Here is a 22,390-nt window from a genome sequence, read left to right as displayed (position 1 = left end):
TATAGATTCTCCCTGAAACTTAAGAGGTTAAACATTTTCCTGTTACAACAGACTAGATTTCAATCTCTGTAATATTCTAGAAAGTGAAGTTTGGGTCTTTAACTAAAGGTAAGAGAGAGAAAGTGTTTTCTTTCTATTTCCACTGATTTTTACAGCACAATCGCTATTCACCTACATTACATTTTTTAACAACCACCCATTACCTAAAGTGCAGGCAACACTCACTAGCAAGAACAAGTATCTACTGAGGCATTTCACGGCACAGCAGCTCATACTGAGAGCTTTATAATGACATCTGACAATTTGAAATTTTGGACGAATAGGTACCTAGGGTAAAAACTTTCAGAGAAGGCTGAGATGACAAATATCTACACGTTCCATTGACCATGCTGGAAAATAAATGGCTTTCACCACTGGAAATCAGCAGCTTGATCACAGCCCAGGCAGTGTGAGATCTAGAAAGAGAAGTCACAGTTTCCAGTCGCTGCTTCTGTGCCACCCCCATCTTTACACAGTGAGACAATCTCACTGTGAGCACATCTCAGCAATTCCCACATTTGCTCATTTAGTCTCATCAGGTGATTTCTTGGAAGCTATTACAGGAACATTTCCATTCAAAATAAAGTATCAGACAACAGTTTCTCAGAAAAGAGCATGCACAGCCTTGCAGGTTCAGAGTACAAATCAAAATATCTGATGCCCACAGATATATACAATATATGTACATATTATAGGAGTTGGAATTTAAAATCCAGTTTCATAATTTGAGGAAGACATTGCGGGTTTTTAATGCCTCAAGACAGCAGTATTTCTATCCAGATACTCAATCCTCCTTCTGACAGAAGATGTCATGTTCACATTTGCATTCAATTTTGATCTCTCCCAAACTTCTCATATGTCTCTGAATTTCAGGCTTTAGCTGAGAGCCTTAGAGAGTAAAAGGGATAAGTCATGCACTCTCTTCTATTCTGCATTTCCCCAAACACAAATGTGTTCAGATCAAAGCCTGTGACACAGGCACAGCTCCTTTCCTACACTTTGTCTCAGGCTTGGTTAAGGAGCCAGTGCATTGCACGATTCTGAACAGAAAAGGCTTTGCCTCTCTTCTTTCTTTTGGCTTAGAGACTTCACCTGTTCTCCATTCTCACCTTCCCTCTCACACATATACCTTTCAGCTGGCAGCTACTCAAAATATAAAATAAAATATAAACTGAGGCTTAGGAGCCAGATGGAAACTTCAAAGAGATAACTTGAGAGGAAAGCAAAGGGGAAGACAGCCAATTCTTCAAGGACCATTTCAGAGATTTCTAAATAAGCAGCTGCTTGAGAAGGCAGCTTGTACTTTTTGTGGGAACACCCACACTGCATGATATCTTATGTATGCTTTTCCATCATTTCTTATTCATTAACACTGCTGGTTTAAATGCCACAGTCCAGTGTTTGTTCTCTTCCCCAGGCAAGGGGATTCACACAGAAGGATGACAATGTTGCAAGTGCCACTCTAAATAAAGCATTGCTCTTGTGAAATGAAATGGTTAAACTGTTTCAAACACATGTAGCTGTATAAAATGTGTCTGGAGAATTGAATTTACACAGACTTCAGCCATTTATGGCCTGACTGCCCAGAGCGAGGTTTCTTGGTTTCAAGAATATACATAAATTATAATAGTGTTTGAATAGGGCCCTGATTTGTTACAGCAAAGTATCTGCAAACCTCAGCAGAATAATAATTGGAAAATAATGCTGAGCTATTCCAGTGGCTGTATAGCACATCTGAGTGCAAAAACTTCATGACACACTATATCAAAGAGGTGAAAAATATCTCATCTATAAGTAAATCCTTTGGGGTCAGGGGTATGATTTTGCAGAATGGGTTTACATGAGATTAAATATGAATTACCACAAACTACATAGAAAGCAGATTTGGTTCACTTTCAAGTACCATGCAAAATCAGGCATAGTATTTATAAACTTCAAATACATGTCCTGCTTCATGGACAGCAGGCAAGAATCTTTCAGTGGCTGTCTGCAGTCTCTCAAGCAGCTCTGGTGACTTTGCAGTGGTCTAGGAACAATATGCAGAAACAGGCAGAGGGTGTCTATCATCAATCACATCTGTCACATCTCCTCAGGCCCTGGAAATTTCTGTCAGTGGGCTGCTGGAATTCCCAGTTCTGGAAAGTCTGCAAAGCAGCCCTGGTTTAAGGTAGCGAGGATCAGGGATGAGCTCAGAGCCAGTGGCAGCAGCCATGGTTAGCCAGCACCCTCTGTAACAGAGCTCCACACAAGGGTACAGGCATGAGGCATGAGAGATTACAGAGTTTCTACCTGTCTGATCTGATTAGAGTACCTTTAAAAATACATGTGCTAGAGTGCAATAAGGCATTGGGATTTTCAGATGAATCTAAAGAGAAATCTGGTTGCTGAAGTGCAGGTAAAGCCATATTCCAATTTAGTGATGAAATTCCCAATACTAAAATGAAAAGATCATGACAGAATCATGTTTTTAGGAGCCCTCTGTCCTTGATCTGTCACCACTCAAATGGCAGTTTAAGTTGAAGCTCACAAAGAACACAAGTCCTCCATTGAACTGGCCAACTTCTGTCCCATAATATTCAATTTTCTGGGATGCTGCTGGCACCTTCTGCAAGGCCCTCACCATTCTGAGCTACAAACACAACCTCACTGACCCCAGCAAATAGCACAAATTGACACAACTTGAAGCTCTGGTATTGCCCTAGGGATGAGAAAATTACTGTTTTAGTTTGTCTGCAGAAATCCAGCCTTGATTCTTCAGGTTTACCACAAGCCAGGATGGGGATTTTTTGTGGCAGTTCTTGCTAAAATTTGGCAATGCACCCCTTAGCCTACTTATAAGGGCAAAATAGAGAAGCTGTAAATATTCCAGATACAAACTTTTTTTTCCCCTCCTCATGTACTGTGATTTCTTTCATAGAAAGTTACATTCAGAATATTTCTATTGAATTCCATCTTTTTTGTTGGATGATTACACTTCATTTCACACAGATTTTGTAACTGATCATGTGGCTCTAAGGCTTTTTTGAGCACATAAAATGGTACACTTAATTGATTGCTAGATCAGAAGAAAAGAATTTGTGCAATTCCTGATGGACTGAAGAATCTCCAAATCTTCCAAATGAATGCGTGGTTCCTCAATCACCTCTAAGTGCTTGGGTGCTAAGCCATCACCACAAATTCCCACATTAGAGTCAGCTGTAATCAGCTGTAACAGAACAAACCATACACAAGGATCTCACAGTGATGTCCAAATACTGATGAAAACAGCTTTACTCAGAACAGTGAGATGGGGCATCACGAGCAGACACCAGGACAGGAAGTAGAACACAAGGACTTTTGCAAACCTGTTCAAAAGCATTACAGAAATCTCTGTTGCAGGCTCATGACAGTTACAGCTTTATAAATATCCAGATAAGGATGTATCTATGAGATAGATTATATCTTGAGAAAGCATCATTAGACCTCAGGTCCTCCATAAATCATTTGAGTCAGCAGGAGATTGGTTTGACTGATTGCACTCTGACAGCTATGAAAAGAGGTGAGCACAGTATAACAAGCAGGAGAAAATCCCTACAATTATGCAGGAAACCATTTACTCTTAATTCAGTGTTTGTGTTTTTAAGGTATATTTTTAAATAGCAGCTTCCTCTCTGCATTTGATCCTATGAGAAAGATCCTTTCAGTATATAGGACAGCAGAGTGTGTTGCCATGGAAACTATTATGAGCTACTTAAATTCAACAAATCCAGCCTTATGTGGTATATTCCCCAGAGTATCTCAATTTAATTATTAATATTCTTTCTAAACAGCAACATCTTTCTGTTTTGACTGAAATCCTTATAAGCAGAATGAAAACAATAAACCTGGAAAGCAGAGTCCTTTGTTCAGCTACAAAACAGGTACAATTAAGCCAGGGAAAATGCAAACAGCCTCCAGGCTGCCCTGACAATGTGCTTTAACTCAGACCTAGATGAATTGTTTGGAAGGAGGAAAGTCTCATTCAGTGCTTGTGTCCATCATGCTCCTGGCTCCTCTGTTCTGATTTCCAGCACAAAAACACTAGCTAGGATAGAGGGCTTTTTTGTAGAGGGACATGCTCAGTGGAATCTAAACAGTGACCAATAATTCATTTTCATATAACCACCTGTCTTGCAGTCATTCTCAAGTCAAACCACTCAATCTTTTTTCCATGAAATATGTGACTTATCTCAAAGCCTTTTAGCCTCAGGGCAGCTCCAGCATCCATCTCTCCCTTTCACATGTCACAGTGAATTCTGCAGGTAGATTTAGGAGCCAGATGGTGTTATTGAGCCTGATCTAACACCAGGGATAGTTTCTTGTGGGTCACATAATGAGTGGCTCATAAGTCAAAGTTTAGATATGCACAGACCATGTCCTCCCAAGTCCATGGCAGAAGAGGCAGCAGGACAAGCAGAATCCTTCCATGAGCAGAGTGAGGCTCAAGAGCTTCAAACTGCTCATTCACAAAAGCACCTAAGGCACAGCACGAGCCAGAGCAGTCCTGTGGGAACTGCCCAAGCTAGAACAACCACCTCATCACGAGGGCTGCTTGATGTGACCTATAGCTGGAGAGAGCAGATCTCCTCACATGCTCACAGCAAGTGTTAGAGCATTTGTGCTGAAGACATCAAGACAAAGGTGACCATGAAATATTGTGGTGAATGGAGAAGGTCATCTTCCTGTGATTGCTCTGCTTTTCACCATCACCAGGCGTTTCCCATCTGTCCTCCCTGCAAGGGTGTTCTTCCTGAAATGCCATACAAGACTCCTCATTTCACTTATCCATGAGGACTCCTCAGGGACTGACAGCCAGGAGAGCTCTGCCACAGAAGAAGCTTGTCTATGCAAAACATCCCAGAGCACCTCATAACTTCTGACCATTGGCTTAGAAGTTTCAGCTCAGAATTCCTATTGACCTCACCCCTCCAATCTGCTCCAGTGGAGGTTCCTCATGCCCACATCAGGCTCTACCATGTGTAAAACAGAACTGGTAGTTTACATGGACAGGGGTTATCACTAAGTCTGTTTTACATTTACCAAATTAGGAAAGAATAAATAATTTGCCCTCTTCCCACAGGGAATTTACAGCACTGCACTGAATCCAGGTTCTTGGTATTCTCATATAAAATCTGCAGCACAAGCCCTTTCCTTGTCTGAGGCTGCTTATTTGTTATAAGCCTCCCTCAAAACATGAGGCAAGAAACGTCTGTCAGTTTTTTTGCTTTCCTGTGTAAACATTTATTTTTAGGCTGGAAACAAGAAATAGAATAAATGAGCTGAATGAAAGGAAGAAGCACTATGAACTCCACAGAACAGAAGTGTTTCTTCTGCAGGAGCTGCAACTGTTCATTAATGCTGATAGCATTGGACTGCCTGGTCAATTCACAGGCAGGTACACATATCGCCCTGGCATCCCTGGGATCTGTCCAAAAAGACACAAAATTCCAGACATGAGGGGCATTATTTGCAGCTCCTCTCAAATAGATACTTCAATATTAGGTTTGTTCTCCTGTAAAATTTACCATTTTTGGAAAGCAAAATCTTACTACTGGCTCTATGAGAGAGAAAGGGGAAAGAGAGACTGCAGCTTTAGTGACCAATTGATTGATTCCTTCTTTGAGACTGGATGTTTAATTATTAGCAATTAGTGCATGAGCAGTAAGGGATGCAGCAAGTAGCATTTGAAGAAACAAGCCTTTCCTAAGCGTGACACCAGCTGTCCTCCTGTCACTGCCAAGAGTAAATCTCCGACTTGACACCCAATCCTCTGCCTCCATATAAATGTGTGTCCCTTTGAAATATAATCCTTGCTCTTCATTTCTACTTACTGTACAACCAGCTTCTCTCCTTTGATGCCATCCCTGCCCTGCTTTTGGCTCTGTGACCCCTTTCACCAGCCTGCAGATCACTGCTTTACCACCCAGAGCAAATCAGAATCCCTTGCCCTCCACTTCTCTTGTAAAATGTGTCTGCAAGAAACAAACAGCAGGGTACCCTGCTAAGGAGTTATGCCTGTTCTGAGGAAAGGCACACATCACAGCAAAAGATGGAGTGGTTCTGTGTACAAATCTTGGGAAAGTACCACCCGTGTTTCCAGCTCTGGCATAGTGCTCCAGGTCTGGAGTGCCTTCCCAAGTCCTACCTGTGGGATGAGCAGGTGTGTCCTGTTACCTCAGTCATTCTCTTCAAAGACACACAAGTCATGGAAAGATAAAACACAGTTCTTCATTTTGTCACTTCTTCTAGCTCTTTCTCACCACTCTGCTCACCATCTGTTTTGCTTGTATTTTATCAGTTTAAATTCTGCCTTACCACATACATGTGAAATGCCAAATCAGAGCATGAACACAGTACCAGCAAGAGTGTCACAGAAAAATTACTGAGGAGCACAGGCTCAGTCCCAAGAATGATTCACTTAGAATTCAGAATTGCATGCATTCATATCTTATTTATTTTTCTATAGAAAAACAGAAACTATACTATATAAGTTACTATAGAACTTAGAAGAACTAGCTAGAGACTAAGCCCTACTGTCTAGGCATTGTAAGGTAAAAAATACTAAATTAGCTTGCTCATTTAAAAATACTAAATGAACTTGCTGCCCAGAAGAGTTTGCAATCTAAGTAGCATACCAGTGATAACAAAAGTATGCAAGACTTTCCCTGCAAAAAACAGCATGTGATTAACTTCAACCATACAGGTGATCTAAGGGAGATTTTGCCGTATGAGTGTTTTGCTTGCAAAGAGCCTGATTACATGGATGCATCCCTTCATTAGGCCATTTCACCTCACCAGACCTACCTGAAATCTGAGTGGCCCCAGTCCAGCCAAGTAGACAAGCCAACAAAAGGAAATCTAGACTCAGATCCTTGCTGCCTAATGAAGACATAGACAAGACAATTTTGTCATACAAAGATTCTGCAGCAATCCAAACTGGCCAATACTTCTGCAGCACTCAGGTCTTCATCCACCTTTAGCCTGATTAGCCTGAAAGTTCCCAAGGTATCAGCTCTGTCTGCTGAGACATGGAAGCAGAAAGACAAATGCAATGCTCAGTATTCAGAAGCAACTGCTCAAGAAGTAGAAGGTGTGATTGCATGTTGTCCTCCTTTGTCCTATTTGTACCAAGTGTTTCTCCTTGAACCAGCAGCTCTCCATGCAACACACAACCCCTGATGGAAGCTCCTTAGAGATGCCAGTCTCACTGTTAACTGCAGTAAGAGCACATGAGAGAGTTTCTCAACCTTTCCTAATTCACTGGACCATCCAAACCTTTAAAAGAAACACACAGCTCATTTTATATCTCACTGTTGCTTAAGGATAGATGAGAAATAGTAAGTCACATGGAATTTGCAAAATGTTGAAATGTTAATATTTTACAAAACTCTAATTCAATAGACATAATTACAAAATTTGTAACTTAAAAAAAGTAAAAATGGTATCATCTATCTAAATCAGTTAGTACATAACAGCCTGTATGAGGATTTCTGGTTTAGAGCTGAAACACTGACTGACTGATGTTTTGTGGACTGCCAGCCATCTGTGCACCACAGCTCAAGTACCTTGGATCTAAATCTCCCTCCTATGACTAGGAAACCAATTTTAGGGAGTGTAAATGGTGCCTTAAGTTTTAGCTTTTGCATTTTCCAGATTCTGTACTGCAATAGTACATAACTCTGAACTTCATATAAAGTGTTAGCAAGTTCTCTTCCCAGTTTAGTTAGACAAAACAGTTCTTTTCCAGCTGGAGAACCAAGGACACTGTTGCAGCTTTGGGCCCAAAAAGTATAAACAGTGAATTGAGGAGAACAATCTGGGAGGATGGGACTTCACAACCTGAAGCTGTAATTGGACAATTAACCCCAATATGTAAATGGACCAAAACTTATAGAAGTGTGAAAACGTGTGACCCGGAGTCCATCTTGGGTGTAGCCTTGGCCAGGCTTTTGTACTGCCCAAGGCGTATCCTCTGAAGGCTTTTTGATAAATATCTACTTCATTCCTTTATCACTGTCTAGCCTCTGTTCCAGGTAGCCTCTCAAGGCATCATAATGCCTGACTTAGTAGCCTGTATTAACCATTCTGGCTCTTGCTTTCTGCTGACTGTGACACTAAGGACAGCACTGAGGATCTGAAAGGGAATAGGTCATGATTCAGAATACTTCAGCCTTTGGTTGTTTGACTGCTTCAGTAGCATCTATTTAAGTCTGTAGTTTTGCTCTATCTCTCTCACACCATCAAAAATCCATAGAAAAACCACACACAAATATCCAAATTCCCTTTATCAGGTCCTCTTTTATTAATTTATTGAGCAAGGAGCCTGGAGGAAATATGTTACCTGTTACTCTGTGGAATAGTGGACACATCTCTTGATCTCCGTGTGTCTTGGTGCCCTTACTTGTACAATGGCAATAAAAATCTCTCTAATGACACAACACTAAATTAATGCTTCAAAGTGCATTAGTGGATGGAGGGGTCCCACAAAGGCAAAGTACCATACAAAGGTAGCTGCAAAGACCAAGCCCCTTGGCCATATGCCATAGCTGCCAGGCTGGTAAAACATCCTTCCTTACCACACCAGAACCAGTAAGATCTGTGATGTGCACACCAGAAAAACCTTCCCTGCTGGGGCCAGGAGAATTCCCAGCACATCTGTGTCTGGGCAGGAGAATCTGGGTCACGGCTGCTGGAGCAGCAGGCAGTGCTGTCCCCTACAGCGTGATCACACGGTCACATTTCACATCAAGGGCACAGCAAATGTCGCACCTGTGCTGGGTGCTCCTCTGTCACTTACTGTCACCAACAGGTCCTGCCCCCTCAGCAGAGCCAAAGGCTGCAGCAGGGATGCACATGAACTGAGCTGGCAGCCACAGACACCATGTGCTCTTCACAGGAAGGACAGCAGCAGTGCAAGCCTGCAGCCTCTGATTTGGAGTGATTACACCACTTTTGATATAGGTAAAATTTATCAGTAAACTCCACAATTATGGCAAGTGATCTGCCCTCCCCAGCTCCAGAGCACAGAGGAGTCTACTGCAAACTCATCCCACAGCCTTGGCTGGGAGCTCAAGCTGCACTTTGGGTCCTTTGCTGTATTTTCAGATAATTTTGCACTGCTGGTGTGAGGCCTGTACAGAGTAACAAACACCTGAATCCCTCATGTCACCTGCCAGCACCAAGGCTGTGAAGGACCTTCATATACACAATGTGTGTCTAAATGCAAATGCAACTAAAATGCAAATGCAGATATATCAATAACCAATATGTGATATAAATCAAGTGGTACACATCAACTGAAATGCTAATGCTGATGTATCAATAACCAACAGCTTGAAGGTGTGGTCTGCTTTTATGAGAGTAGTCCTTGCCTGCTTGAGTGAATCCTGTCTCTGCCTCTCATAAAGAAGACACAAGTTATCATTTTCTACCTCCAGATAATATCCATGATATGACTTTTCAGGTTTTGTTTCATTCATAAATTTCTTCAGGCTTCCCATACACATGAAACGCAGAAGGAGGAAGGATCTGCTAAGTTTCTCTAAAATGGAAATTCTTTACAGATATAAAGATGAAATCAATGTCTGACTCAATAGCACTATGGATTGACACCAGATGAGGATGGGGGTGGCCAAATCTCACAGCCTTGTTAAAACAGCATCACAATAACCAAGAAAGAGAAAGCTAACAAACTGTGATAGGGAAGGAAATTTCACACATCAGGTTAAAGAATTGTTTGGTTCCCCTTTGATTTTGTTCAGAATCCAACTACTTCCAGGGACAGCCGGAAGAAAGGATGCCTCTGACAGATCCTCAAATCCCTGTTACTTCCACACAGGGATGGGAATTCCCAGTGGACATATCTATGGCTGCAACTCTCTTTCACATCAAAACATAAGAGATCAGTGTCCTGGGGTGACAAAAAAAAGCATAATTAAGGCTGTGGATTTTCACCGTGAAGAACATATTTAACCATTTTATATTAATTTGCAATGCACTTCTAAGCTTCTCACAGGAGGAATTCAAATGCCTAAGTCACCACACAGCATCATCTCATCTACTGATAACTTGTCTAACCCAGCCTCGTTTCTACTGACATCTCCTTCCTCTGCCACATGTTCCAGATTGAAAGTCTTTCAACAGGCTGTGTGATGTGTCTAACTTTCAGAATGGGAGCCAAAAACCTTTATTTCTGTTCTGTGTGATCCCAAGCACACAAACCAAGTTTCATGTTTCTGAGAAAGGACAGGATTCCCATGCCAATAAAATAGGCTGCATTTATAGACACCACTTTTAACTTCAAAGTGCCTGGAGACAACAGCCAAAAGTAGCTATCCAGGACTGCCAGTGCTGTGCACTGCAGCTGAACTGGTCTGCAATAACAAAGAAAGAGCCCAAGTCCTTCTCCTAGAGAAGTCTCTACCATTTGAGGCAAATTGAATCTCCTTTGAAATTGAATAGCAGTAACCTGTAGCTGGTAAGACACATCAATGATCCCTTCTGGTCTGCCTCAGAGAAGATAAATTCACAGCAGTTCATTACACTTCACAGATGAGGAAACTGAGATACAGGTGCTTCAGGATGTCCTTTGAGATGTACTCAGAGATGAAGAATAAAAAAAAAAGCTGTCATTAACCAACAAATAATGATGTTATCCCATTCCAGTTATTGTCAGAGATTCAGGAACAAGTCACTCCAAGACGAAACAATTGCAACTCCAGTGATCACAGGCATCCCTTGGTGGAAAAGTCACCTGTAATCCATTGCCATGAGAAAAGAAATATCCTGATTTTGTTCTCACTGAGATAAGTGAAAAAACTACCTGGGAGTAGTACCGCAGGAAAATGAGAATTGAGCTCTTAGAGTAAAAAGATATCCAGGGACACAATTATCTTTTTGTTTTGCTTTTCTACAGTACCTAGGGCAGATCCTGAACATATCTTTGACTTTAACACACATCTATGGCAGAGATGCTGCTCTGAAGGTATCATTTCTCTTCTCAGGATTCCCAGCACACAGCTCTGTGGGCAGAACAAAACCAGCCAGCACTCTGGACACAAAGCCCAAATAGTAAAAGGTGAAACAAGGTAAGAGAAGGTTTGCAGTGAGCTGCCTGACTTCCTGCTGAAAGAGGTGAGAAATGCTCACGGGTTCTTCTCCTTCAGCAATGTTTTAGAAATAGAAACTGCCAGGACAGAACCAGTAACAACCAAATCAGAGACAGTGGAAGCAGCAAAGCACCAGAGACAAAGCAAAGGCTTGCCTTTTGTTTCAAAGCCCTTTCTGTTAGCTGAGTCATATCAGACATAGCCCCTGTGGAGATCAGCAGAAGTCATAAGAGCACAAATCAACATTCACAGTGTGACTAAACCACACCACACCACTTTCTTCATAATCCTTATCAGTTAATAAGATTTAATGAAAAAAAGCAACTACATAGAAGCAGAGGGGAAAAAAGCCCAACCAGGTGGCCATTCTACTTAAAGCACAGCTATCTGTACTGATGGATCAACTAGTGATTCATAACGAGATGGGGAAGCTGGATTAGAGAGATTAAATCTTTGCCATGATCCTAATCTGAAGACCACTGTACACAAGGACTCAGGGATCCAACTCGGTTACTCTGAATGGGCGCAGGTCTGTGCTGTGCTGCAGGTGTGTCCTGCCTGTCTGGTCTGCACATTCCTCTTGGATGCAGGAGCAACTTGCTCATCACTTGACATTAAACCACCTGCCCATCTTTGTCTTCAGCTAAGTGTAGGAACAAGGTCGCCTGTGAACATCCTTTTCATCTGGCAGTAAGAGTGATGAATGGAAATGTCTTCAGAAATAAAAAGAAAATGCTCTGAGAGCTGAAAAGATTAAAGTGCAAGCGAACCTTTCCACAGACATATTTGCATGGTGTGCTCTGTCAGACTGGAGGGCTCTTCCACGTCAGACACCTCAGGGTTTCCAGGATCTGATGGAATGTAAGATTATTTACAGTCTCCTATTTGTTTGTTTGTTTGTTTGTTTGTTTGGGGTGTTTGGTTTTTTTGTTTGGTTGGTTTTGGTTTTGGTTTTTTTGCAATGCTACCTCTAGGAAATGGTGTTTTAACCAATACTCTAAGGAGTCCGAGTTTCTTACTGGGATCATAATAAACCAGCACTTCCTCATGCAAAATATTCTTAAAGGATGGATGTACACTCAGCAGTGAAAAGAAAGTGGTGACCAAACTTGGCTTGCCCTAGGTTTCCTTGCAAAATTCTTACTTATTACTATGCCTACTAAATAATTAATATTTACACTGCATATTCATTTTTGCTACTGAAAATGCAGCATAACAAATAACAGATACTGCTCTCTGCACAGCTGATTCCATGCTGTGACATGTTATTCAGATAACACTGAAGAGAACAGGAAGGTCTGTGTGCTCAGCTAATTACCTGACTGGTCAACTGCTCCAGGTCCTGCCCCTATCAGATTTTTACCCAGTCCATGTGCCTTAGATGAAATCATCTGTGTAGATGTGTATGTGCTGAGACAAGTAAGTTTAACTACCATCTCTGTGTAGACATTCTTTGTTCTTGAGGATTAGCTGGGTTACACAATAACGTGGTTTTTTTCAAAGTAGAAATTAGTTTAGTAGAGAAGAAAGAAAAGCTGCCTTAGACAATACATGCTACAACTCACATTGCTGGCAGAGATATCTGCACAGTTATACTGTTCAAATTAAATCTTTTAAATACTTAACACTCCTTCCCAGAACGAAGTGCAAGCCAAATAATGGCTTATAGCTGCAGCTGAATCCAGATGACAGAACTCCAGGGGCTAAATTCCCCTCTAGAACCCTCTAAAATCTTCATATCTGACACTTAATGTCTTACTGATACACAGACATAACTAAGATGAAGGTGAGTTTTCCTTTTGATGTTTTATCTCATATGGCAAAAGAGACCTTGAATATGCTTTTCTGGAAACATGCTGATGGTGCAACATCATGGCACGTTTCTTTCAGACAAAGAAAGTGACAGGCCCTCGCAAACGCTCTAAAATAACTTAAGAGCACAACAGATGTCCTCCTGAATCTGCAGGAGATGCATCTGTATGTACATGACAGAGAAAACTGGTAAATTATTCATCTGATGCCATATATTAGCCTTCCCCAGTCACATTTCCAGAAGGGAGATCATCCGTCCTGCTGCCCCACCTTAAGCCTGTAATCCCCCTCCTCCAGGAATTTTTCAAATGGCATCGAAAATGCCTTTTTTCCACTAAATCTCTTCTCAGTTGGGGAAGATAAACATATATCGCGAGCTTGCTCCGTTTTCCCCTGCTGCCTGGGAAGAATTTTCAAGGAATTTTTACATGTATTCCCACCTAGAGCAGTTTCAGCCATGGAGAAGCTGTAGGACAAGTGCAAAGAGTCACACGCTCCTTCTCCCAGGCTGACAGGTTAAACGGAGAGCGAGATGGTCTTTTGAGAGGGTGGGCGGCAAGTTCCAAAGAGGAAAGGAATATTTGATATTTCTTTTGCAAAACAGACAAGAAAGCGTTGGCGGCGGCTGGGAGACCCCGCGGCCGCCTCTCCCACGCCCCCTCGCGAGCCCCCGGCCGCGCCGAGCCCGGTAACAAAGCGCCGCTGCCCAAATCCAGGTCCATTTTCCCACCCGTTGATGCTCCGATCCCCCTCCGGACCCCGAGCCCGTCCATGGCCGAGCGCCGGGCGATGTCAGTCGTTCCTCTTTCTCCCCTGTCACCTTGCGCTGTGCAGCGCGGCAGCGCTTCGCCCTCCACCCCACGGTGATTTTCTCATGCTGGAAAATCCCATCTGACCCACCTACCTCCTGCCTCACCCGCCGGGCAGCAGAGCGCCCCGGCCCCGACAACAACCTGCTAAATTTAGCCCAGTATCCACAGCAGGAGCAAGCGGGACCGGCGGCGCACACAGACACACACACACTCACACACGCGGGCACACCGGGCACACGCTGCAGGTGCCGAGCGGCAGCTACTCACACCACTAGCCTGGAGATGATCCATGAGACCATGGCGCTGCCGTGTGCCGCAGGGCTGGCTCTCCCGGCAGGGAGGGCTCGCCCGGTGTCCTCGCCCGCTGCCGGCCGCCGCCCGAGTGCGCGGGGCGGGCGGCTCGGCCATCCGGCCCCGCAGCCTCAGCGCAGCCTCACTGGCGGCACCGCCCGCAGCCAACGCGCAGCCGGGCCCGGCCGCCCACACTGGGCAGGGCCCGCAGCCGCCCCCCGCGGGAGGAGGAGGAGCCCCCCACGCTCCCCGTTCCCAAAGGAGTCCCCAGCGAGAGACCCCGGAGTGTGCGCGGAGCTTTTGTGGGGTGCGGAAGGGGTCCCTGCCCCACCCGCGGCACCGGGCAGGTACGCGGGCGCTTCTGGACCACCGCAGCCGAGCCGGACACGAAGGAAACCCTACGGATTGTTAAAATCAAAGGAACGGCAAAGCTAAGGCTCGGGGTCGAGGGATGTCTTCGATCCATAGAAAGAGAAGGATTTCGCCGTTTCCCCATACTCCCCAAAATGTCCAGGCACAACGGACAAGGGTATTGGCCACACGATCCAGGTAAACTCCCATCACCATCATCAGTGATGACAAGCAGCAATCTCTCCTCGACATCAGTTTTCATTAGGGGGTCTCACGGCTGTCAAGTCCAATTTCCATGAGGAACAGCTGCCCACACACAAAAACAACATATGTTGCCTTGACCTGCAGGTTGTTCTCTTTAAGTTTCCTTTGGGTTCTTCTCCTTTCTCTCACTGGCACGTGCCAAATGTGGTTAGATTGCATGAAATCATCTCTCCCGCTTTGTTTTTTCCTTTCTACTGGAAGCACAACATGCTCATGGCAATTCATGATGAGGTTTTGTCTTGCAGTAGTCCTGAGATCTCAATCTTGCCTCCAGAGCAGCCCCAAGCTTTACCTGGAGGTTGGTCTGTGGAGCAGCTGGCCTGTTTCTGGCATTAGGTCCAGGGCTCCAGCCACCCCTGGCCCTGGGTGCACTGCACGATCCTCACCTCCATGCCACACACATGGTTCTTTCTGGAGATTGGCCATCTGCAGCGAAGTGTCCCCATCATTCTGAGACAGCATAGCTGAAAGATGCTGAAAATCTCTCATGTAATGTGAGTAACCTGGGAAGAACTCTTGCAAGGAGAGGCTGAACGTTTCAGCCCACAGGCAGCAGTTCTACGAGCTGATTGCAGACTTCCCTAGTCCCAGGTTACCACAGACATCCTCACAGCCCTGTCCACAGCGTCCAGCCCTTATCATAGAATGGTTTGGCTGAAAGAGAACTTAAAAATCATCTCGTTCCAACTCCCTGCCATGGGCAGGAACACCTCCCACTAGACCAGGTTGCTCAGAGCCCCATCCAGCCCGACCTTACACTTCACCTTTCTTCTCCTGAGCTCAAAAGTCCTCCATAACAGGATCACCTTTTCTTAAGTTGGCTCTCTGGACCTGTTCTCCAAAAAACCAACACGTCTAGTGACAACAACCACAACAACTGCGGTTGCCTAGACCAACAAACCACAGCCTTCAGGTAAAGCTGCAGGCATAGAGAGACACGTAATTGAAGTTCAGCACCTCTAGAAATTAAATTTTGGGTAAGATGCGCACGGCTGCGCTGCTCCGCTGGCCGCAGTGGGTCTGTTCCTCCAGCAGGGGGAACTTCCACCCCGCGCTGTGACCTGCACCGTCACCCCCGCTGCGCTACAGCAGCGCTCCTGCTCCCAGCGCCGGAATTTTGGGTTATAGACCGGCTGGGAGCCACAGCTGCAGATATGGGGCCACCACACACTCTTTCCTCAGGGACTGTAAGGGTCGAGAGTAGCAGCATTGCTCCGGCCAGCACTGACTGCTGTACAGGCACCACAAAGGCAGGGCTGGGTGGTGCGCTGCTGTAAGCAAGTGTAAATTAGCCGTCTTCTCCAGGCATGTTTGCTCTAAGCGAGAGCTGCCTTCGCTCCGAAAGAAGCCATTAGGTCACCCAGCCCAAATTCTTAAAGCAGTGAATCATCCTGTGGCTGTCTTGCTTGTATATCGTAGCCAAATAAGTACTTGGAAATCTGTTATCCGAGATTTTTCCTGGGTCAGGATTATTTAGAGTGAGCTTTTAGACTGCATGTTGGCAGACAATCCACAACATTGTTACAGTTATTGATGAGATATTATCAAGTACAAGGCATAGATCTCTCTGCAAGAATATCTGTGTTATCATCACAGTACACAAAACTTGCCACTTAGTACTTGCTGCATATTTCCTGGACCAACAAGAGAAGATGTTGGATCATAAGGACAGATAATACAGAGGACAACACCCAAAGCTGCAGCAAAACGTTTTCATGCTCAGATCATAACTCAGTCTCATGTCCTCTTGATTCGCTCGTACGTTGAGCTAAGAGTCACCTCACACTGACCCAGTGCAGTATTTGCTTTATTCAGCGCCGGGTATGTGGAGGATCGCTCCTCCTAACACGTATATCCAGCACTTCAACACAGAACAATTTATGGTTAAATGTCATGCATATTCATTACATTCCTTGGGATAGAAGTGGTTATACAAATTGCTTCTCGGAAATCATTAATATCATTAGCAAACGTGAGGCACAAGCGCAGTGTACTCTGGTGGTCGCACTGAGGAAGGCTCCGAGTCTTCCTCGGGGGCCGTTCCGATGGAGGCCGGCACTCCTCCTCTCTCTGCCCTTTTCACCTTTCTTTATAAAGCATGCACAGTCCTTCGCTGGCTGGTTCAGCCTTTTCTGCCGACAATAAGTTTTGTTTCTCTTATCTTGGTAAGGTGCATTCTGTTTCTCTTATCTTGACACGACTAAGGCCCATCTTGCTTCTTAGGCTTGTGATTAATACTTGTTGACTCTTAATAGTTAACTCGTGCTAACATGAGTTAACTACTGATCAACTCCTTTCACTCTTGCCTCCAGCCTCTTCCAGCTCACCGTGCTCACTGCAACTCCTGCCAGTTGCCATCGCTGCTGACCCCGCTGCTCTTTTCTGGGCAGCAAACCTCAAAAAGGTTTGAGGATTATTTTTCTGGCTGGCAGCAATCCAGCGACTGTCAGAACAGGGGTAAGCAGGGCATGGACCCTTCTTGTGCTGCTGCTTTGTACACAACGGGCACAATCACCACCTGATGACTGATCCTAAGTCTCAAATGTTCACAGATAGTTAACAAGGTAGTCGAGTGATGGCAAACCTAAGGAGCCTGACTGTGAATGTGGGGAGCTTTACTGAAACAGCTGATTGGTAAACAGAGGGTAAAGGAGAGAAAATTCGGCTCCACTGAATCACCAGTGGAAGGGTGACAATGCCCCCTACCTACTCCTTATGGGCTGTGTCTTAGGACAAGTCACAGCTCTGTGCCTAGGAGCTCTGCATGTGACATTGCAAGCGTCCTGGAAAAAGGCTTTGCTTGGAGAAAGCCTTCCCTTTGCTGTTAAACCACCTCAGCCAGTCTATAAAAAACAAGCCAAACCGAACAAACAAAAAGACTCCCAAAAACCAGGCAGACAAAAGAAGAGTAAGTGTAGGAACAGATATGAATAAATTTATACAGCCAGCTCAGCAGAAATGCCATCCAATCCTCGTGGAACATTTTGGAACTGCTTTAGCAGTAGAAGGTTTGGCAGTGAAAAATACTACACAGATTGCATCATTAGATGGTCTGATTTCTGTTCCCAAAATTATAAAATAAATCAGCTTTGTTACTGAAGGCAGAGCCACCACCCTTGCCCTAAATACTATGTAGTCTTCTCCTAGCAACTACTTTTCCCGAGAAGTTTACAGCCATGGAAAAGTCAGACTCCCCAGTGGCTCTACTATAATCAGACTCATTCCTCTCTGCGCCAGAGAAAGGGGATCTCTGCCTCACAGCTGAACAACAACTGCCAAGCCAGGGCTTCTCAGAACAAAAGCGTCACTGACACACATGCACAGGGCACGCTGTTACCAAATCCAGAAAAGGTCAGCAAGTAGCAAGTGCAGACAACTCTTACATCCTCCGACGGATCAAACTCACACCAGAGGCATTTAACAACAGCTGAAGTGCAGACAACACAGCCAAGAAATGTACCCAGGAATAGAGAAAAATATCAGACAGTTATACTTCAGGGGTGATGAAATTCATGTGGCAAAACCAAAACTGAATATAAAAATAAATAAACTCCACATAACCATAGTGCACACATGTATCATGCAGTGTTGTTACAGCACCTAAAAAGTATCAGGAGAAGAATGATAGTTTGATTGGGAATAAATAGTCTGCATCCCATCAAGGAATGCATACACACACACATACATAGATAAATATACTCAGCCTCTTGAAAGAGAAACATTTGGTGTTTCATGCACTGGAATAGAATGGGTGAATCCTTGCAGTTACCTCCTGACTTCTGCTTGGGAAGCAAAACAAAAGAAACAAATAAACAAAAACTTAATGGGGTAACAGGGACAATTAGAGTGAAAATCCAAGAATGCAGCTCCTGGACACAGGAATGAAAAATGCCCATTTCTGAAATGACAGCTTTACTAACAAATACAGAGTAGACAGGAAAAGGAAAAGGTTAATCCTACTCATAGGGAGAACTGTTAAAACATGGGGAGACATTCAGCATTTTCTGCTGCTGTTTCTATCTTTATTATTATATTAACTGCTTCAGAGCTATGGCCATTAGCAAAGAGAGATTAAGAAATGCCTATTTTGTCCCAAAGTGGTGTGGTTTGGCATTTACACTGGGAATTGTGATTTCTGAGAAACACTCTTAATTTCAGTGACTCACTACCAGAGCTTGGGGAAAACATGGAGACCAGTATGCCTGGATGTATTATTTGGCTTTAGGTAACCAAAATGGGAGGGCTCAGCCCCAGTTATCCGAATACAAAACTCTGCAGCACAGAGTTCAGCCAATGGTACTCAGTATTTCAGATATTACGCTCTGAATACCTCAGGCTGTGCATCAAAAGTGTCTTCTGAGAAGTCTGTTCTTTGCTTTCCATATCCTCTTCTGTAACTTACATGATACCAGATGCCTCTGCCTTGGAATAAACCCATGTTTTTTAGATTAATTCATTAGTGGTTCTGAAGTATCTGCAGACCCTCCAGCTCCATGTGAAATTATCCTCGTTCAGCATGTTTTCCATTTTACTGTTTCAGAATCCTAGAATCATAGAATATCCTGATTTAGAAGGGACACATAAGGAACAAGAAAATCTATAAAATGCTTAATTCACAGCATTTTATTAATTGATGAAAGAAGGACTGCATTTTAGACTGGGAATTACTTTTTCAATCTTAAAAGTCAATAAAGACGTTAATAAATTACCACTGTTATTACAGTACTTCTGACAGGTTAGATTCCTTGCTCCTTGTTGCTGCTACCATCTTTCCACTGGCCTGTCACTGTTCATGTCCTAAACAACCTCCTATGGACAGCGTACAACTGAAATGTAAAAAGACTGGAAACAGTTCAATAAAACCCCTCCTACATACAAGCAAAAAACCCCACCCCAAACAAAAGCAGCAACACAAACCAACCCAAAAATCCTTCAATTGTGACTTTGAATAATTAGGGATACTGTCAAAACTTGAAGCCAGTAGAAAGACCAAACCCATCTTAGCTTTAGAACAGGACATTTAATGGCCATGGGAAGCTTCTGTGAGTCAAGACTGAGTCAAGACTAGGGAATGTTTCTCTTTAAATGTTGCTCATGTGTCCCTCTGGGCCTTTTTATCAGCTACCTCCAGGAAGGAGATACTGAGATGTACAGAGCTTTGGTTTGATCCAGTGGGTCAGTCCTTACATTCTTGCTCTGGAAGGATGGGTTGTTCTGAATTTTATTACTGTGTAGTGTTGAATGATGGTAACAATAGTGAATGAACTGAAGGATGACTTGACCACGTTCTTGACCTTAAAGCAGACACAGAGAGAAAGGAGGCAGGCAATTAATGCCAGTGTGAACATGATGTTTGCTCAAGAGAGATGTTGAGAGAAATATGGCCAGTGCATGGCCTTGAGGTTTCACTGAGGTGCCACGCCATGCAAACAGGAATGCAAATGATAACAAGAAGCTGTAAATAATGAAAGGGGCCCTTCTGATGAGCAGAAGAGAAGTTTCTTTCAAGGAAACAGAGAAGGAATGTGCAGGAGGCTATCCATAGCCCTAATTATGTCAGGAGAATGCTGCACACTGGTCTCAGCAGTTTCTGGATACTGTCTTCACAGACTGACGTAACAAAAGAATTGAAGGCAATAAGAGAGGAAAGCAAAGTGGGTTTCTCCACCATCCCCTGCAGAATTACCTTTAACCAACTAATTTGGTATCGTGGTCACTGCTCTGTTTAGCAGCATCCTGCACATAGATGAAATCACCCAAGCATTTACTAGGCTGATATGGCAGTATAAAAACAAGTTTTAATAACTGTATAAACACTACTTAATGGTAAGTTTTAATAAAAGGCTGCTATTGACCTTCCAGATCAGTTTAAATCCCAGCACAAACCAGGACATGGTTTCAATTCTGTGTAGAGCCCCGAGGGAGGCAGATGGAAATGAGCTGCCCTGGCACAGCTGGCAAAGATGCCTTCCCATAGGAGCTGCTCAGAGGTACTTGCAGGTGAGCAGCAACCTCACTGTGAGCGCACTCATTTCTCCAGGGGTTTTCTCAGACTTCTGCCAGGATTTTCCTCTTCCTCTCATGTGTGTCCTGTTCTGTTCCTCTCAAGGCATGTAAACCATTCACTGCCTTATAACTCTTTTGCCCTCAGTTAAAAATGCAAAGAGAAATGCTGAGTGTCACAGCATGGAGCATATTAAAGACATCAACTCTCACACACTGTACATTCATGAACATGAAATCCCACCACACTAAGCTACTTTCAGTTTTATTCCATTCTGGAAAAAGTAAAAAGGGTGATAGGGAAAAGAAGCTTCTTTTTATGAACAAGTTATATAACTAAATTTTTTCTCTGCAGTCAGGCTATATGAAAAACTTGCAGCATCATCCTGCTTCTCTCCCTCTCACTCTGTAGCAGTAGGAACAGAAATTAACAGGAACAGGGACAAAAAAGGCTACGTTCTAAAATGCAAAAAAAACCAGGATCCAAATCAAACAATTAGAGACTTCAGGAAAAAAAAAAAAAAAAAAAAAAAAAAAAAAAAAAAAAAAAAAAAAAAAAAAAAACAAACAAAAAACAACAACAACAAAAAAAACCAACTACATCCATTGTGATAAGAGTTTTCAAGTTACCTTCTACAGGCCATTTATAGAGGCTTCCCATCCCTATAAACTTAAGACCCTTCTAAAACCTTACAATATCTCACTTTAATGCCACTCTTAATGAGACCAGATAATGGTTCCTTGGCTTGGTACCTGCTTACAGCTCACAAGGGTGAAATGGACAAAATACATCCAGTGACCAGCACTGCCAACAGCAGTGAAGGTGTATCTCTATCCTGTGGGAAGTGTGCCAGCACATCACAGGGTCCTCCCAGAACTACCCTGACACCAGCCAGGGTGATGCTGATAAAGGTGTTGCTGTAGCAACACAGAGCTTACTCTGAGGCACCTACACAGGAATGTCCTCAAGAGCCCTGGGGATGATTTTCTACTCATGCCAACCTCCATTCTGCTGAGGCTACACCTGACTTTGTACAACTGAGTTACAAGTAGCGCATGGAGATCATTTTGTCCAATTTCAGCTCAAAGCAGAGCCAACTTTGAGCCTACATTACACTGGGGAGGATCTCATCTTCAATAATATCTTATAAAGTAGTCTAGACATGAATTTGTGACTTGTAGCAGTTACAGTGTGGTGAAAAATGAGACAGTTTTACCCTTACAACAACTCTGCAAAACTGATGTGGTGGGCAGAGACCTAAAGCTGTCTCCCCTGGTGCCAGCAGCACAGCAGCTGTCAGAGCACTGTGTAACAGGTTGTGTTACAACCTCTTAGGTCAAGACAATGTTCTTTTCGGTGGAAAACTGGGCTCTGCAAAAATCAAGTGCATTCCTTCTATTTGCTGTAGGCAAGAGGATTTCAGACCTTGGCTTTGGGTTATAGTAAACACACATGGTGGGCAGCTGCAGCCACTACTTAAGAGTTAATCCCTGTAATATCCTTTGTTAATCTAACTACAATGATCAAGTAGCATGGAACATATTCAACATGGACAGAGAGTGTATGTTAGATTAACAGGATTACCTGCTGATGAGGGTAATACTACCCTGTATTTATTCAGCACTTTTCTGAAGAACAGAAGGTACCTTTCAAATGTGGGTAAATATTTGTTAATCCCAGAGGTGAAAAAG

General features: G+C 43.6%; 1 protein-coding gene across 5 annotated transcripts in view; it reads right to left on the bottom strand.

Annotated features, from left to right (window-relative positions):
- Window positions 1–14,159, bottom strand: part of REEP1 (receptor accessory protein 1) — a 67,464-nt gene extending 53,305 nt beyond the window's left edge. For all 5 annotated transcript variants that reach the window (XM_083861108.1, XM_083861109.1, XM_083861110.1 and 2 more), the window contains exon 1: window positions 14,057–14,159. In XM_083861108.1, the coding sequence (XP_083717234.1) occupies window positions 14,057–14,088 (32 nt within the window). In that variant the 5' untranslated portion in view covers window positions 14,089–14,159. The remainder of the gene's footprint in view (window positions 1–14,056) is intronic.
- Between the last annotated feature and the right edge of the window lie 8,231 nt (window positions 14,160–22,390).

This window comes from Zosterops lateralis (genome assembly GCF_965231275.1).
Source record: "Zosterops lateralis genome assembly, chromosome: 5".
NCBI lineage: Eukaryota > Metazoa > Chordata > Aves > Passeriformes > Zosteropidae > Zosterops > Zosterops lateralis.
This window is presented reverse-complemented; position numbering and strand designations above follow the sequence as displayed.